At 52.1% G+C, this 18820-nt stretch overlaps 1 protein-coding gene across 1 annotated transcript in view; it reads right to left on the bottom strand.

The window, feature by feature from the left end:
• GRIK4 (glutamate ionotropic receptor kainate type subunit 4) overlaps positions 1-18820 on the bottom strand; it is a 418916-nt gene that overhangs the window by 64603 nt on the left and 335493 nt on the right. The window contains exon 12 of the mRNA XM_012773499.2: positions 14977-15180. Within this exon, the coding sequence (XP_012628953.2) occupies positions 14977-15180 (204 nt within the window). The remainder of the gene's footprint in view (positions 1-14976; positions 15181-18820) is intronic.

Here is an 18820-nt window from a genome sequence, read left to right as displayed (position 1 = left end):
AGTCCCGCAATAAGCAAGACGACTTTGGAGGGTGGTCATTTCTTTGAGGACAATCACACAGGGGAATGTGGTAGAAAGTGGCTGGCAGAGGGGACGGGGATCCTTTAGGAAGGAAGAAAAAGCACGCTTCTCAGAGGAGGTGGCGCCGGGCTTAGACGTAGACAGATGGAAGCAGTAGGTCCAGGACTTGGGGAGACAGGACTTTGATGGAAGGAAGAGCAAAGGTAAAGGCCGTGTGCTGGGATTGAGGAAGCGGTGCCCATGGAACCAAGACGAGGCCAGGAGGGAGGGAGCGCCATGAGTGAGGGCACGTGAGGGGCTGCAGGGCCTGTGGGCTCGTGGGTAGCTCTTCCAGGCTGAACGGACGTCGGTGAAACTGTGGCAGATGCAAGGCAGGGCACGGGGGAAACGGTTACGCTCAGGTGACAGGAGAGCAAAGGGCAGCCCAGGAAGATGCGGGTCCTAATCTAAGGTTCAGGGACAGACTCTGACTTCCAACTCAAAATATTTTTCTCGAAGCCCAAGAGACTTACCACCACAGCCGCCATCTTGTTACCCAACAAAGGGCAGCCCAGACACCCCCAGCCCTGGAGGGAATTTCTGCTCCTTGTATCCCCTTTACCTGCAGAGGGCAAGAAGAGGGGGCTTGGAAGAGCAGGTCACCGCCACGGCACATGACCTTGGAAGGCCACTGGGCCTCCCCTGGGAGGATGAAGACTGGACACGTGGTGGCTCGGTTCTGAGCTGATGAATTACACTGCCGTGGTCCCCAGACATGGCAAGGCCAGCTGGGCGGGGGAAGGCCCGGGTCCTGGATGAGCCCGTTACGGGGGAGCAGGTGGACACGAGTGCATGAGTCTGGGGACGCGTGGCGGGAGGCTGGGGACCGAGCGTCAGGCCAGGAGAGGCGGCGCAGGCAGAGCCTTGTGTGGAGGGGGAGGGGAGGAGGGCGCTCACACTCCTTGAATGTCTACACAGTGCCAGGCTGGGTGTGAGGTCTAATTTATTTCTTACAAGAACCTGGGGTGGGCAGCATCATTTCCATTTTGAGGATGAAGTCCCTGGAGGGCTCAGAAAGGCTGGGTGACTTGTTCAGGTCCACACAGCTCATAACGGGCAGAGCAGGGATCTGCACCCGGGTGACCAGCAGGGAGGGAAGGGGTGTGAGGACAGAGGTGAGCATAGTCCCCCCATTTTACCACCATTCACATGCTGTCCACCATCCACGTCCAGACGGAGCTCAGGCCTGGCCCTGCCCTCCTGCTGGCCTTCCTCAACCCCCTTTCCTACCGCCTTCCTGTATCCACGTCCTCTACTCCTTATCTTTGCCATCTTCCCATGTGCCACTGATGACTTCCTCATCCATCTGCCATCCCAAACAGAGACCAGGAGTCAGCCTGGAGACTGCCCTCCTCCTCCCTCCCCTGCCGACTCCCCATCCAGCAGCCGCGCCCCGTCCACGTCACCTCTGAAACGCCTGTTTCAGCCACCGCCCACTCCACTCTGACTGCCGCAGCCATCGTCCAACCTCCTCTGCACTGTAGCCCCCGAACTGGTCTCTCTGCTTCCAGTTACTTCCCACTCCATCCATCCTCTAACTGCACTGGGCACCAGGGGTTCTCAGACTCAATCTGCATCGGGCCTCAGTGGTTCTCAAACTGGAGCCTGCACCAGCTTCGCCCTGAGGCCTGCTCAACTGCAAATCGCCGGGCTCCACGCCAGAGTTTCTGATTCAGCATGTCTAGACGGGGCCCCGGAATTTGGATTTCTGACAAGTCCCAGGTGCTGCTGCTGCTGCTGCTTCTGGTTCAAGGATCACACTTGGAGAACCACTGCTCTAGAGTTTCTTTCTACATCAAAGATCTAATCATATCACGCCCCTGCTTAAAAATGCCAGTGACTCTCCGTTATCATTAGAGTGGTGTTCCAGCTCCTTGCGGTGATCGTCACAACCCGCCTAGACCCGCCTTTTCAGCATCACCTCAAGCTAATGACCTCCCTTCAACCTTGGATGTGGCCACATCACACAATTCATGTTCCTTAAACATGTCATATACTTCAGACCCTACACGGCTCCCCCTGCCTGCAATTCTTTGCCCCTTGTTGCTTGTCAAATTCCTACTTGTCTGTCAAGGTCCAACTTGACTGTTACTTCCCCGAGAAGCATCACAGTGTGTTAGAATAACCGTGGACTTTGATGTCAGACAGGCTTGGCTTTGAATTCCAGATCAATCACTTGTTAGCCAGGTGACCCTGAGTCGGCCTCTCTGTTAAGCTGAAGTCAACCTCGGTGTCTCCATTATAAAATGTGAATAATAATATTTATCTCGTAAGATTGTTGTGTAGCGAGGAAATGGTGCATGACAAATGCCTGGCAGGTAGTAGGTATTCAATAAACAGTAGCAACAGTGGTCATTAGCTATGCTCCGAAGCCTTGCCTGGCTCCCTCTCGCTGAAACACTTCCTTCTTCTCTGTGCTCCCATAGAATTTTGCACATGATTCCATTTTGCATATGCCACATGCTATGGTCTCATATTATTTTTATATACTGGGCTTCATTCCCAGTTTAGTTGGGGCCATTGTATGAATTATAACAATTGAGCTTCCCAGCAGACTTGGATTGGCAAGCTAGAGGCATGTTTGGAGGAAAAAAAAAAATCTATAAGTGGATACAACGCCATACCAGAGCACCTGCTTGGTGAGTAGAGTGAGGACTGGGATTCAGCCCCCTTCCACAATACACAACCCTGCACAACTGTACTTGGAGGTTCTATGTACATAGAATGTGAGCTCTGTGAAAGTAAGATCTGTGTCTTATTCAACCTGAAGCCACAACCAGTGTGGAATGAATGCATCTTGGGGCAGGCAAGCACATGAGCAGGATAATTAGGGTAATAGCCCCAGGCTCAGGAATGGGATTCTTATGCCTGGGGAGGAGGGGAGGGCAAGAAGCAGGTTTAGCAGCTTGGAGACTCAGGCTTGGGGAGCAATCAGAAGCTGAATTCCTAAAACTGGGTGATGCATGAGAACGTCCTTGGGTGAACAGGCAGTGGCTAAGCCCCTGCATGCTGCACTGGGGCTCGTGAACGCATCGCTGACTTCAGACGAGCACCTGGCACATGTCAAGCCTACAGGTACTGTCCTCACCTCTGCTGCGTGGATGGGCAACCAGGCCTAGAGTATTCTTTGAAGATATTAAGATACCACCCTCTGTAGCTTCCTTTCCTGCCCCTGACCCAAATCAGTTCCCTACTACCTGTCTCTTCTGCTTAACAGCAAGCCAGTCTCTCAGAAGGCTTTCAGATGCCTTAATTAATACATTTGCCTTTCCTTTGCAGACCCTTCGCTCCCCTTAACAGCTGGAGCTCAGTGGGGAAGGCGGAAATCATTCCCAAGAAGTGAGCCTTGTGACAAAGTCCCCAGGCCGCCTGTGTGTGCCCGTGGGGTTTGGAGGAGTTCCCAGTCTGAAGCCGCTGAGGGAGTTCTGAACCTAACTGAACTGCAAACCCTGCAAGACCCCCCCTTGGCAGCTCCTTCGGTGGAAAACAGCCAGCACAGGCGTCCAAAGGTGGGCAGGCAAAATGCTGAGGCCTTTCCCTGAGTCTGCGGCGGGCCTGGGCCCTCTCCGGGCCTCAGCTTCTGTCATCCCAGGGAAGGAACCGCTAGAGACGGCTCTCCGGGAAACAGGATTTAAGCCGTGCACCTTCACAAGTGGAGTCACAATGTCATTGTGTAGTCCTGACCTATTTGGGGTCCCCTATAGGCAGCCTCACACCTATACACATTTCTTTACATGTCTGTACTTCTACTTTCATATCACTTAGTCTGCACGTTTTCAAAGACAGAACCAAACCCGATTTGTCCTTTTACCCCACACCCCAGCTCAGTGACTGACACGTGGTAGGTGTTAAATCACTGTCTGTTGACTGATTAATAAATTGAAAGCTTGATTTTCTGAGCCTTAGTCTGACAGTTGATATAAACCTGCCGAAGGAAGCCCGCCCTAGGTTTATGCAAGGAATACTTACGACACGGTGCCTTGTCCTGTGTGGTTCAAGGAACTACAGGTTGAGTCTCCCTTATTAGAAATGCTTGAGTCCAGAAGGGTTTCTGGTTTTAGATTTTTTTTTTTTTTTTGGATTTCGGAATATTTGCATATACATAATGAGATATCTTGGGAATGTGACCCACGTCTAAATACAAAGTTCATTTATGTCCCATGTATAGCCTAGACACACAGCCTGAAGGTAATTGCATACAATATTTTTAATAATTTTGTGCATGAAATAAAGTTTTGACTGTGTTTTGACTCCAACCTTTCACGATGATAGGCATGGAACTTTCCCCTTGTGGCATCATGTTGGTACTCAAAAAGTGTCAGGTGTTGGAGCATTTTGGATTTCAGCTTTTTGCATTAGAGATGCTCAACCTGTGTTGACATTCCCTTGTGTTTCAGGCACCGTGTTAGGTGCATAAGGATGTCAAGATGAATAAGATACTGTGCTTTCCCTCGAGGAACTGCCAGTCTTACAACACTGCAGCAGTTGCCATTCACAAGTCACTTACGCCTCCTGCCTTCCTGTCTGAGTATGATGTGCTTTGGTGTTTCTAATACCATGCTTATCCCATATGACTTCATTCAAATGATTTCTGCTCACATCAATCTGCCCTTTCAGCAGAAAATTTCCTAAAAAGAAAGGGATCTGGTTTCAAATCCTAGCACTTCCAGCTGCTAGCCTCTCAGGGCTATTGTCACAGTCTGTAAAAAAGGGATGGTGAGAATAACACCCACCGTCCAGGTAAGGGGGCTGAAGACATAAAGGTCTCCCAAGTGTCCCTTTCCAACTGGCTGCTCATAGCCGCCTCCCTTATTACCATTCTCCTGGACCAGCCCACTCCTTCCTCCCCATTCTACTGGCACGTAGATGCAGCAAACAGGAAGATGCAACCAAAATCACTGTTTCAGCCGCCTGTTCTCACATGTCCCCTTGGTGCAGTGAGGAGACCATAAGATTAGAGTCTAAATAGGGCATGAGTCTGGGCTCTGGCCACTTGCTGTGTGTCTAAGCTTGGGTTAATTACAAGACTCTCCAAGCCTCATCTGTGGAATGGGGTCATAATCCTGCCTCATGGGCCCCGTGAGGGTCCCACATGGTGTCTGGCCTTGTCAGGAGCTATCGGCCCCCTCCCCCTTCTCCTCCCTTCCCTCTTGGTGGCTCAGCTTTGAACTAGGAAGAGATGTGACCAAGTATCTGGAGCAGATGGGACCCCATTCTGATCCTCTACAGAGCCGTGGGAAGCCGCGGGAGGAGAGAGCCTAAAGCACGGCCGGGCTCCCCACTGAAGCAGGTGCGGGCTGGGCTCGCACGGATGGTAGGCTGCAGGGCTGGGGGCCCAGCTGCAACCTCCTGGGGACTGTCCACCTCGGTCCTGCAGGGGGGGGGGGACCAAGAGGGGCAGAGAGGGGCGGGCCGGGCGCAATGTGGCAGCCGACAAGGTCATCTCAGGAGAAAGTGACAGTGGCTACAGCCATGAAACTGCTTTCATTGGCTTTTTATCAGGTGGGTGAAAGGACTCCAGTGACAGACAAGGACCTTTAGGGAACTCAAAATGAGGCAGTGGTGTAAAGGGAGGGGCTGAAGAGGCAGGGAAGCGAAGGTAGCTGTGGCCACGGTGCAGGCCACGGCTCTGGCCCTTTTGTGCTCAAGCACAATTTGCCTGTGAGTAATGGGCCAGGCAAGATGGATTTGCTCCTTCCCAGGTCTCAGTGAGCTGTGTGCAGGCATGGCCACTTGGGACGCGTCTCTTAAGAAGCCATCCCAGAAAGGACCTTTCCCAGGGTCGAACAGCCCATCCCTCTTCCCCTGAGAAGCAAGAATGACCTTAACCCATGCTTAAAAGCCTGTGTGGGCCGGGCGCGGTGGCTCACGCCTGTAATCCTAGCTCTCTGGGAGGCCGAGGCGGGCGGATTGCTCGAGGTCAGGCGTTCGAAACCAGCCTGAGCAAGAGCGAGACCCCGTCTGTACTATAAATGGAAAGAAATTAATTGGCCAACTAATATATATAGAAAAAATTAGCCGGGCATGGTGGCGCATGCCTGTAGTCCCAGCTACTCGGGAGGCTGAGGCAGGAGGATTGCTTGAGCCCAGGAGTTTGAGGTTGCTGTGAGCTAGGCTGACGCCACGGCACTCACTCTGGACTCACAGGCTGAACTCTCCACACTGCTGTCACCCCCTCCTGGCGTCCTCACTGTCGCTGCCCAACCCAGGCCCCATCCCATCCTCTCCATCACGGACAGCTGTCTAATGAGTAAAGCTGCATCTGGTCTTCCCACCTCCTCTCCGGCCCCCTCTCACCTGCTGGAGTAACCTTCTAGAACCAGAGCCAACCATGCCACTCCCCTCTTTCAATAAAACCAACAAACCACCTGCTCGTGGATAGCTCCCACTCGCCCTCTGGACATGGTTCAAACACCCAGACATGTCGATCCCCTCACAACCGGCCCCTGCCTGCAGCCCTGTTCTCCGCCCCCTCCCGTGTATTGCCCCCACAGCACTGCCCCTCTGTACGGCAGCATCCACCACACCTAGAATGTTCTTTTCTATCAAGACGATCTTTCTTGATCCTCAACCCTCTGCTCAACCTCTGTTTCCCTGGTGAGCCCTTCCCTGTCCCTGTCCCTGTATCATGCCCTGTTCAGCTTCTAGCACAGCAACCCCTGCCACTCACCACTCACGTGACTTCGACCCCTACCTGCGGTGGGACTTCATCTGTAACACTTGCTTACTGTGAGGACTGAGTTAATGTAGTCAAGCCCTCAGAACAGTGCCTGGCCCATGGGAAACCCACAATACATGCCACCCATTGTTATTATTACCATAATTATTACCATTATTAATATAGCGTGAGTCACGCTCATTGTGTGTGAATTATACAGTAATTCTTGGTTTACCTGTCTCGTCTCTTTGAGTAGATCTTGAACTCCTCATGGGCAATTTCTCACATCCAAGTGGTGTTTGTCAGAAACCAGGCGCTTCGATCAACGAATGAATCATTGCGTTAGAATCAAAGCCCATGCCCTCCCGATTGGAGAAAATGCAGAACTGAGCTTGGCTGTCACACGGGGACAGAGCTGAACACTCAGTGTCGGCCCCTGGATCAGTATCTTTATTTTAAAGAATGCTGAATGGAATTTTGTGACCTATTTGCAGTTAAAATAGTCGCTGGCTCAAGGTGAAAAGTGATCCCAGGGGACTAGTTGTATTTTTTTTTTTTTAGTTCAGCAAAATGTCTTCGGACAAGCTTCCCAATAGATTGAGGCCATGGACTGCCCACCCCACCGGATCTCTGGCAAACTCCCTCCGCAATCCTTTCTCCCAGGAGCCCCGGAGGGGAAATGGAATGAGGCATTTCAGCTTCATTTACACTTAATTCATCAAAATGTCATTGGTAAGAGCTATTTGATGTCCAAGGCTTATGAGCCTTGAATCTAAGCCTTCCAAAGCCCTTTTCTCTTTGAACTTAAATGTGCCATTCTGCCAACATGGAGCTGAATGCCAACAGGGTACTGTGTTCTCAGTTGTGAAGCTAGAGGGGGGGCTCTGTCTCTTCCTAAATATGCTTCGCTCTCTCCCAAGCAGGGACCCGAAGATGCGAAATGCAGCTTCTCCCCTTCCGGGGCACCAGAGCTCGGCGCTTAGCCGAGAATGCCTCCCACACCCCCAGTGAGAGCGGAAGCGGTTCTTGAGGTCAGCTCTCTGGCTCTCTCACTTGACAGATGAAGTACGGTCTCTTTATGGGCCAGAGCTGAGTTTGGGCATCTAGTTCTATGCACCCTCCAAATCATCTGCCCAGAAGGACATCTCAGCAGTTAATGCCAACTGAGACCAATGTGGCTAGAGGGACATGGGGCTGTAATTCCAGCCAGGAGAGGCCACATGCTGCAATGGACTTGGACTCAGGAACCTAAATTTAACTGGACCTCTTGCCACTCACTGGCTGTGGGACACTGGGTGGATCATTTTGCACTTTGAAGCCTCAGGTTTCTTAGCTATAAAATGGGATAATAACACCTGTTTCATAGAGCTGTTGTGAAGGATAAAAGAGCTAATGCTTGTGGCAGCAGTTTGTAGACATTAGATCACTGCACAAATGTCAAGGGTTACCAAGACAATGCCCAGCATGATACTGGCCTGGCTGCAGTGGGTCCCAGTCACCTGCTGCGGGGAGAAGTGCTAGTGTCTCCAAAACCCTTCGTGAGGCGGCATCACCTCCTCCCTCCAGCCTGCCTTCCTCTCAGTGGCACTCCCAGCTCTGACTCTGCTCTGGGACATGCAGGACATGAATGTCCCTGCATTTCCCCAAACCGTAAGAGATGCATTCTCAATTCTGAGCTATTGCACCTCGAATTACAGCCAGTCCGTCTCCTCCACAGCTCCCTCTAGCACAACCCTTCATCATGCTTCCCCATAAGAGCTCTGTGCCTTTGAGGACTTTCTGATTCAGCCACTGCAATAGGCTCTCAACCCGGCCACCCACTGACCTGCTCTTGCCAACGGCATCTGACGACCTCCATATTGCTCAATCCAAGGAATGCTTTTCTGGACTTCCTTTCTAGAGGTGGAAAACGTCTTTACCCCTTCCCTTTCTGTAGCCTTCACAGGCTCTCCTCTTTCTCCCTCTTGAGTGTGTGCTCTTCTCCGTGGGTGACTCCTTTCCCGCTCGGTCTTCAAGAGCACCTAGCTGTTCACCTGCTGGAAACTACTTTAGCCAACTCTTTCCTGAACATCTCTACCTGGACGTCCAAAAGGCACTAAAGTTACCATTTCCAAAGCTAACTTCATACTCCTCTCTCCTCCCAGACCTGTTCGGTTATCTCTCGAATCTTCCACCTCAATGCCAGGTACCACCAACCATCCAGATGTCACGGTGGAAACCTGGGAGTCACCCTGCTGTTATCCCTCTCTCTCGTGTTCCTCATCTATTGGGCTACCGAGTCCTGATGATTTAGCCATTAAACAGTTTTCAATAGGTTACACAATAGTACATAGAGTAGAATCCCATTTTTACAAAAAGAACTTGTGGGAAACATATTTTTCATTACAAAAGCATACTTTGATTGATTGTGCTGTTTCTTATTTGAGAGATAATATAATAAGCTACGCTTTTGATTCAAAGTGTACTTGAAAGATATTTCAAGTATCAGATAGGTATTTCACATTTCATGACCTAAAGGTATTAGATATGTAGTTTCTTTATATTCTAGGAATTTTTATGTTTCTTCATAAAAAGGTTTCCTATCAGACTTATATAAACACTAAAAGCTTCTATAAACCAAATATATATATATATATATTGGAATGTATGGCAAACAGATGTTAATCATGGGTTAACATCTGGATGGCAGAATTACAAATAATTTTTAGCTTTTTAAACCTCATATAGCTTTCAAAAAGCATGTATACCTCTGTATAAAAGAAAAACTATTGTCTTTAAAGATAGTCTTTGAATCTGTACCTTCCTCTAACTCCCAAGTTACTTTTGGTTCACATCATCTCTTGCAACAAAAGCCTTCCTCCCACTTCCCCCACTTCCAGTCTTGTCCCCCTGCCCTCCTGTGTTCCACTGCAGCTCAGACAGGCCTTCTCAACGACCATGGCCCAACTGTCACCCTCATTTCCCACCATGCTCTGTTCCAGGCAGACCACCCTACCTGCAGTTCCTGACACTGAAGCCACCCCTGCACCCTCGTGTCTCCATGCCTTGGATCTGTGCTCCTTCCCTGCCTCCTTCCCCCTCCTCGTCCCTCCTTCAGATGGCCAAGGTCTCCTCATCCATAAGGCTCAGCATCACCTCCCACACCTGCCTTTCCCAGGTGTCACAGGTGAGTTCAGAGCGCCTCCTGCTGTCTTCTCACTGCACTTCCCACCATTGTCCTTCTCACCTGCTTTTTCTCCATCTGGCCCCCATCAAAAGGCGGCCTCCTTGAGGCTAGGGACTCTGTATTAGCTTTGGATCTGAACACCTTGAACAATTTGAATTAGAAACTCACTTCACATAAATCTGCTGGCATGATACAGGTGGGCCCTGAGACTGGTCCTGAGGCTACTCCAGCCTGTATCCTCCTCTGCCAAGTACGACTCCACCAAGACACAGCATCACCGCCTTGCGAGCCTGCCGTGGGCTCGGCTGCGACAGAGCCAACCAAGTTGAGTCCAAACCCAAGAGCCTCCCAAACAGCCGACCTTCTCATCTCCACCACTCAGACACAGCCCTGGGGGTAGGAGGCCACCCACCTGGTCCAATTTGCATGAATCCACTTGCTTTTGCTCCAACTACACCCCCTCTTTTAATGGGATTATAACAAAAGACAACAGTCTTCATGCCTATGCAGAAAACATGCTTGGATGTTCCTGTACAACTAATAAACCATATGTCCAAGCCTACTCTCTTAGCTTGTTTTCTGCTTCTATCACATGGTACCACAGATTGGGTAATTTATGAACAATTGAAGTTTATTTGGCTCACAGTTCTAGAGTCCAAGAGCATGGCGCTGGCAGCTGATCAGGGGCAGCCATGGTGGCAGGTGAGAGGTGATTCAAAAGCATGAGACAGACAGAGGCACCAGAGGCCTGACTCACTTTATAACAACCCACTCTTGCAGGGACTAACCTGCTCACATGACAACATTAATCTATTCATGGGGGCAGAGCCCTCACGACCCAGTCACCCCTTATTGGGCCCCAGCTGCCCATACTGTTGCACTGGGGATTGAACTTTCAGCACATGACTTTTAGGGGGACACAGGCCAACCGCAGCACCCACGTCCTGAGTAAACAGGTGATGACAGATGTAAAAAGAGTGAGGCTCTAGAACTTCCAGTGGCAATAACCCCAGGCCTCTATACTTTCATTCATACCACTCAGACTTATAGGCAGCTACTGTATCTCTCAAACTCTCCATAGAAAGAGATTCCTTAGTCAACCTCAAGCCCTTTGTTGGGGAATTTCTCCTTTATATCAAGTTTATAGCTCCTGCTGCCGTGGGAAACATTCTTTGTACTGGGAAACACATACCCCTTGTATAAGAAGGGGGACATTGGGAGACAGCCTGCTGTCCCTAAAAGAGCCTATTAATAATCACTCCTGGGCCAAACCAGCTTATGCTCACCCCTGGGTTTGCTCGGCCATGGCCATGAGGGTTTCCTCTCAATGTCACCAATGACCCTCCAGGAAGAGGGCCTGGCACCAACTGCATTCCGGTGATTCCCTAAGGGAAGTTCCAGTCTTCACTGGAGGGAGGCTTGGCAGGTTCCCTCACTGCCCTGGTGGCCAGCCCTGTCGTCATGGCTTCCACCTGCTGGGCTGACCTGGCCCACTGTGTCTGCTCTGGTTGGCCCTTCGTGCTGCGTCACCTCACCCGGTGCACTGTGTGACTCCAGCCCCGAGGCTTCTGCAGGCTGCTGAGATGCGAGAATATGCGGGACGCCTTGGTAAGCAGGCCTGTGCTGGCTCACACAGGGGCAGGCAAGGCTGCACAGAGGGAGGAGGTTGGGTCTCACACCCACTGGCTGGATCAGCACACGGGATATGCCCCGGACTTCGAGTGCTGTCACTGCTGCCCTGGGATCTAATATCTCTGAAGGCAGCCAGAGGGTCCTGGTGCACAACCTAGAAGTGTGGTGGAGTGATGTCCTGTGGTGTGAGAGATGGGACTCACAGGTGCGTGTTTCCCCTTCCTGCAGTGGACAGCAGTTTCACAAGGCTCGTGCAGATAGACAATCAGCTGTGCCTAACACAAAGCTATGGCCAGCACGCTGACACACTCCCCTGTATGCATATGATCCCCCCTTGCCTGCCACATCCCCCTTTCCCCTCACTTCTGCGGCCTTGGCCTTGGAATTGCACTCCTGACTTAGCAGGTAAGCTTTTGCCTTGAGCTCTGCTCTCTAGGGAGCCTGGCCTAAGACAGCTCTTATACTTCCCGTATGCCAAGTACTCTGTGTGTGTGTATGTGTGTGTGTGTATGTGTTATTTTAAGTCTTTACAAAAAAAAATCTTTGCAGATGAGCACAGGAGCCTTGGGGGAAGGAATGAAAAGGATAAGACAACTTGCTCAAGAACACACAGCTAGTAAGCGGATGAATTGAAACTGTAGCTTAGGTCTGTCTAACATCAAGAGTTGTGCCCTCTCAGATCATGAGCACTGAAGTCAGACAGACCAGGGCTTAAATGCTGGCTTTGAACTCACTAGCTGTGTGATCTTTGTCAGGTTACTTAACCTCCCTGAGCCTCCATTTCCTCGTCTGTATAAGGGACAGATTTAGATGCGATGACCTCTAAGGTCTCTTCCAGCTGGGACAGTCAACAGTCCCAAGAGTCTCACAGGGGACCCTCTGCTGTTACAGCCTCTGAAATGTTCCCGTGCAGCTTGGGAAAGGGTCGCAGGGGACGGATCCAGGCCTCAGGGCTACCTTAATCCTAGGGGACCATCTTGGCAGACATAACAAAGCTTTAAACCTGGGGAAGGTGGGGTCTCGGCGTCACCCTCTCCTGCCCAGGGCCAACCCCAGTGGCATTCAGACAGCTTCCCTGAAAAGCTCTTCCTTTTTCTTTGCCCAGGTAACTCCCACCCATTCTTCAGAAGTCAGCGCAAATATCTGTTCCCCAGGGAAGCTTCCCGCCCCCCCACCCCTGCACCTCCGGGCTGGCCCCACTCTCCTCTAGATGTGCTCTTACAGCCCTTGCACGCTGCCTGCCCTGCACGTACCACAGCACGGGATCTCAGATTACCGCGATCATCCACTGGGCTCTGTCTTGTTCGCTCCTCTGGAGGAGCCATGAGGGCAGTGTCCACGTTTACTTTGTCCCCCGTTATATTTCCAACGTCTAAAACAGCGGAAGGTGTTCGATACATATTTATTGAATTCAAGGGCTAATTAACTAGTTAATGTCAAGTAGCCAAGTCCTGATGAGACCAAAGCAGTAGTGTTTCTGCTTGAAAGACGATCTGGGGTGAATTTTAAGATCCCCGTCTGATTGCCCAAGTCACTCAGTATGTGGCTGCATGTCCTTGAGTCCCAGACTCCTCTCCCTCTCCTGCCAGTCCATGTCACAGCTCATTAGGGGGCTAACAAGGAGATGGCTGTGCACTGACACTGCCATCCCTGAAGTCACCCCACCAGTCATCAAGCAGCGCAAGGGGGCTGAAGAAATGGGCTCAAGGTGAATGAGGACGTCCGCAAGAAGGGAAGGAAGGAGCCTGGCGCTTCAGCTTTCTATGGCCTAACTACCGAACGACCGTCACCATGGAATCCACGTAAGAGTGTCGCAGGAGAGGGTCTGGAAGATTGGGTAGAGAAAAGCAGCAAATCCTTTTCTGCTTCAGCATGTGCACCACCAGCAGGATGGGCTCAATCTCAAAGACCACGGAGGGCTCCCTGCTGAAGCCTTCACCCTGCCATCCCCACCCCATGTCAGTCCTCTGGGGCCCCCTGGGCCTTCTGTCGACTTGCCAGCCTTCTGCGTGCAAGCCTCTGTCTGAGAGCAGCAAGGCCTCCCTTCTGAGCCAGCTCCCTCTGGACTCCAGTCACTCTGGGCAGTTCACGGTTCCCTGAAGCCGGCTTGCTGTTTTACCCTGCTGGGTCGTCACAGATGCTGACCATACTGCAAGGCAAACTCCTAAGCATCCTCCCTCCTCAGCTCTTACATATCTTCTCCATAGCGCTCATCTACACAGAACTTTCCACGATGCGCTGTGATGGATTGCTTATTTAATACCTTGACTAATATTTTTATCCTTGAAGACTAGGATTTTTAAAATTCATCTTATGTTCCAAGTTTGGTACATATAAAGAATTAAAATCATAGTATCAATAAAGGGATCTTGATTCAAGTCTCAGCTCTGTCTCATACTCACCGTGTGGCTCTCGGCAAGTCATTCACGCTGCAGACTGCTCATGTGCAAAGTGGGGAGAACAGCTAGCTAAAAGGTGTGTTTGCAGAGGAGGCTCAGACATGATGCAGGCAAAGCACCTTGCACGCCAGCACGTGCTGGGAGGCCGCAGGAGAGCGGCAGGAGCTCCTCGCACCCCAGAGAGACTAAGGAGCTGGTTCAAGGTCACACTTCAAGGTCACACTAAGAACCCAGGTCTGTGCTCTCTGCAGTAGGCCCTCATTACCTACCCTGATCATCAGAACTCGGGTATGGAAATATGGACAGTGAATTAGCAATGGTCTAATTAATTTTTACGGTTGTTAATAGTGTGTACAAAGAAAACAAGACATTTCCCCCTGGAAGAACTTTCTGTACTCTTGCTCTAACCTAGCAGACGACTGCCATTCCGTGATGCTCACCTGCATTTTAATCAAGTCTCCACACTCGCCCTGAAAATCTACAGCTGGTCCAAGAGCACCTAGGCCCTTGGTCTGTAAAAGGATGTTTGTTTAAGGAAAGCAGAAGATAATATAAGAAGCAACAAAATAACTGTAACTGTGACCAACTCTGCTGCCCATCCATCCCCCGGCCCCTGCTATTCAGCCATGCCTCCCTCAACAGCAGGGTCAAAGACAGCTGTGGGTGTGTTCTAATCTTCCAGGGCCTGTCTAGGTTCTGCCAGAGGGTGCTAACGAACAACAAAATAAACAGAACAAACAAAAAGCATCTGGATTATCCAAAAGTGGAACCCAAACTCCCCAGTCTGCGTTCATCAGTCAAGGCCTCCATGACTTTGACGTTGGGAGAGGTCAAAGACTCTCTGGGTAGGAGTCATGGAGGCATTGCTCACCAAGGTGCATCCCCAGCACCTGGCTCAGTGCCAGCCCAGTAAAGGTTTGTGGAATGAATGGATGAACACGTGAAAAATGCATGAGTGACCAACTGAATAAACTAAGGGTTATGAGCAGACAGCACAGGTTTATCCTCTTCCAATCCCTCCCGGCCCACCCGCAGGTCCAGGTCACCTGTCCTCTCCTTACCCTAGCGATCAGCTCCCCGACCATTCCCGTCCATGTGCCGTTGGCCTCGGGAACGCCGTACACGCCATCCCCGACCAGGCGGATCTTGTAGTTGAACCGGAGGATCTCGGCCAGCTCCTTGAGCATGTCCACACAGAAGCCCTCGTAGCGGTCATTGCCTTCCATCTCCTGGTGGTTCCCCTTCAGCATTAAGTACGGGTTTTCCTGCAGCAAAACTGGGCAGCTGTCATTCTCATCTTAGCCCTGGCGTCTCGGCCACACGTGATAGGGAGGGCCAGGGTGCAGGGTGGGGAGGAGACGGGGAAGTAGCTTGAGTAATGGGGTCCTCTGGGGGTGCCAACTAGCTCCCTTCTCCTGCCCGGTCCTTACAGCTCCCCTTCAAGGTGCTTCTCTTGTTAGGAACACACAGCGGCTCCCCTGCAGGGAGGATCAAGCTCAAGGGCCCTCCACCTTGTTCAAGGTCATCATTAGACCCCACCCTCCTTCCCTCTCTCTCTTTTCCCCCTCCATTTCCCTTCCGTTTCTCCAGAACGCTGAGAGAGGGAGGTGCTGTGAAGGGAAGGCACCAGGGGCAGGGGAAGCACCATCAAGGCCATGTCCCAAGTAAGAGGAGCGCGGTCTGCTCAGGGCATGTGGGTGCCCTGCTTGGCTGGCGCGTGGCTGTGAGGAGAGGTGGGGAGATGTCTGGACGGGCCTCGGATGCCTGAATGAGAACGCACATCACACAGGCTATGATGGGGGAGCACCACAGGCCTTAAAGATGTAAGGATGCGTGGAAAGATTGTCAAATAGAAAGAGAAGGCACACCGAGGGTGAGGACCCCCTGATAAGATGGGATTTAGGACCCTGAGCCGCAGCGTGGCTCCGCTTGGCCTGGGAGAGCTGGAAGGATGTAAGAGTCACAGGAAGGGACAGGCTGGACTGGCTGGGTGTGGGGTGGAGGAAGGGTCCTCGGCCCCGTGGGGCCCAGGTGGCTGACTGAGGATGGTGTCCCCACTGGCCTGCACGTCTGGAAGGGAAAGTGATCTGGAACGTGTTGAATTTCAGCTGCTGGCAGGCGATCCAGGAGGAAGGGACTGACTGGGTGCTTAAAACATGGAGCGAGGGCAAGACGGGGATGGAGGTGGGAAACCTCTGTCACAGGTGAAGGCTGTATCAGCAGACCATGTGAGACTGCCCAGGGGGAGAACCGAGAGGGGACAAGGGACAGAAGGGCACTGAGAAGGGGCGCCTGGGGCAAACCTGACTGGGGAGGGCGGGAGACAAAGAGCAGCCACGGAGGACAAAGCTCGAGCCAGAAAGGCCGAGGAGGGAGGTGTCGGGGGAGAATGTTGCAGTCCCCAGTGTTCCCACACAGACCAAGCGGGGCTGTGACAGGCACCGGCCACGCGTCCCTGAGCACCTTTCCGAGGCAGGTGCAGTGCAGGTAGCAGGGCCCTGCCTGGATCAGGAGTGGGCAGCCCCCTAGGAGTGCGAGTGGACGGGTATTTGGAGGAGTTAGCGGATGACGGAGGCAGGGCGGAGCAGCAAGGGGCAGGTGGCTCCTCTGCCCGGACGCCGGCAGTCATGCTTCTCCCCTGGGCTCGCAGGATCCCCAAGGGGCCACCGAGTCCTGGAATTCTAATGACTTCTGATGTGGGAGGGTAGCTTGACAGGCAGCAGGGTGGAGGCAGGGTGGAGGCAACGGTGTTTTAGGATGGGACAGACTGGAGTGTATTTGTAGGCAAGAAGGGAAAATCCTGGAAAAGGAGGAGCGCAGAGAAGGAAGGAAGAGCAGCACCACTGGCAGAGCAAGGGCCCGGGAAACTGAGGCTGGAGACAGGGTCGGGCAGGGGGAGAGGAGGGATGGGTGTGGGCATGCATGCAGAGAGCAGGGACCACAAGCCAGCCCCGGGGAGGGGGGAGGCATGCTGACAGTGAGGGTGGGTGGGCTTGGAGGCTTGGTGTGTGGGGGACATCACAGTGAGAGAGAAGATGGCCCAGTTGAAAAGAGAAGGCTGGATGCAGGTGGGCAGCTGGGCGTGGGGGTGACACTCAGGCTTCGGGACAGGTATGAGGGCAGAAGGCTGGGCTTCATGATTCTAGAAGCTGAGAGAGGGACATGCTGAAATGCTGACTGGCTGAGCTCAAGCTGCAAGGGCTGTCTGGGCGGGCAGAAGACAGAGGGCCAGACAGACGGGGGAGAGGGGCGTGATGCAGTGGGAGCGGGAAGGCACAGGCTGCGTGTCAGGGAGTGGAGAGCTCTGCATGGAAGGTGACGTGGTTCCAATTCATGCTACAGGCCACCGTCATGCCAATCAGATGGGCCAGTCTGCCTGCTTTCCACGCTGACCGTCCTCAGCGCCAGAGCCTCTCCGTGCCCAAACTCTGCTCCTCCCAGTCTCCTGCCCACTGGCCCACCCTAACTCATCTCTGCCCTTGCAGTCACATTTCCTCCTAGGCCAACCCATGGCCCAGAGTCCCCTCCTCTCATGCCCAGGCCTATGTCATTAGTCATTAACCTCCAGTGTCTTCCTATTTGCACCTGCTCCAGGTAGGCTGTCAGAGGGGCCGGGACTGGCTCTTCACCGTCCTTGCTACTTCTACCCGGCTCCAGCACTAAGCACTTCCTAACTGTGTGAGTAAACACAGAAATGGCTTCATCGACAGGGCATGGCTGGGAGTTTCCAGAAGGGATTGGTAATGTCCCAGGGTGTGTTTAAATTGTCCCAAGGAGAGTGTCACAAAATTCTGCTCCCCAAGTACTCTCTACTCTCAAGTTAATTTAAAATTCACTGCCATATTCAAAATAAATATACACAGGGCTGATCTTGGAGGAAGGAGGCGTGTTAGAAAGGCCAAGTATCGGAAGGGTTGGGGGTCACCGTCACTTGGGGCGTGCGGGGGGCTGAATGGAGGCCTCGAGCAGGAGAACCCGTGGCGATAATGCTGCAAAACGTTTTAACACGAGGGCTGACACAGAAGAGGTGTTCAGGGAATGGGCGCTACAGCTAATTCTGTGTGTTTGCTGGAATTAACCAATAAATCATCCACGTGTCCCAAGTGTACCCTGACAGGAGCGTGAGACAACATGGATATGTGCCGAGTTTTAAGGGATAAATCATTCAGGATTACCATTTGCCAGGAAAGACCCACAAATGGCCACCTGGGGACTCAATTAAGATCAACATTCCTGGTAAGAGCTATTGACTTGGATCAGCCACCTTAGGTGCGTGCGCGCGAGCACACACACACACACACACACACGCGTGTGTGCGAGAAAAGAACAGACACTAATTGTTATTTGAATTGTACTTACCATGTTATTAAATGCCACCTCACACAAAAGTGTCCTGCCAGCACCCCTACCCCTCATGAGCACGTGCATGTATGTGAACATACACATGTGCACACGTGTGCACACACACTAATCGGAGTGACTTTCCCAGCCTAGGAATATGACCCTGTGGCCTCAGTGTAGCTGTGTGTCTATTCCAAAGCTCCAAGCACAGACTAATTCCGGGCTCTGCGAGGCAGGAGGTACAGTCCAGCCACTTCCTCATCTTCCTCCCGAACTCTCATCGGCTTTTAAGGGACACCTCCTACCCTGTAGGCAGGGATTCCTTTACTTGGATTCTAATTATTGAACCCCTACTTTGTGTCAGCACCCCATCTCTGAGGAGCTGTCACACCGGAAGGGGAGGCAGAGCCCTAAACACCACGATGCCACATCAGAGTGGTGTGCAAAATGCTAGAGACAGGGAGAGGACAGGAGTTCGAGCAAGGAAGGCTTCATGGAAGAGGTGACATCTGAGCAGAACTTTGAAGGATGTATAGATATTTCCAGATGGAAACGGAACTTGGA

This window comes from Microcebus murinus, chromosome 4 (genome assembly GCF_040939455.1).
Source record: "Microcebus murinus isolate Inina chromosome 4, M.murinus_Inina_mat1.0, whole genome shotgun sequence".
NCBI lineage: Eukaryota > Metazoa > Chordata > Mammalia > Primates > Cheirogaleidae > Microcebus > Microcebus murinus.
This window is presented reverse-complemented; position numbering and strand designations above follow the sequence as displayed.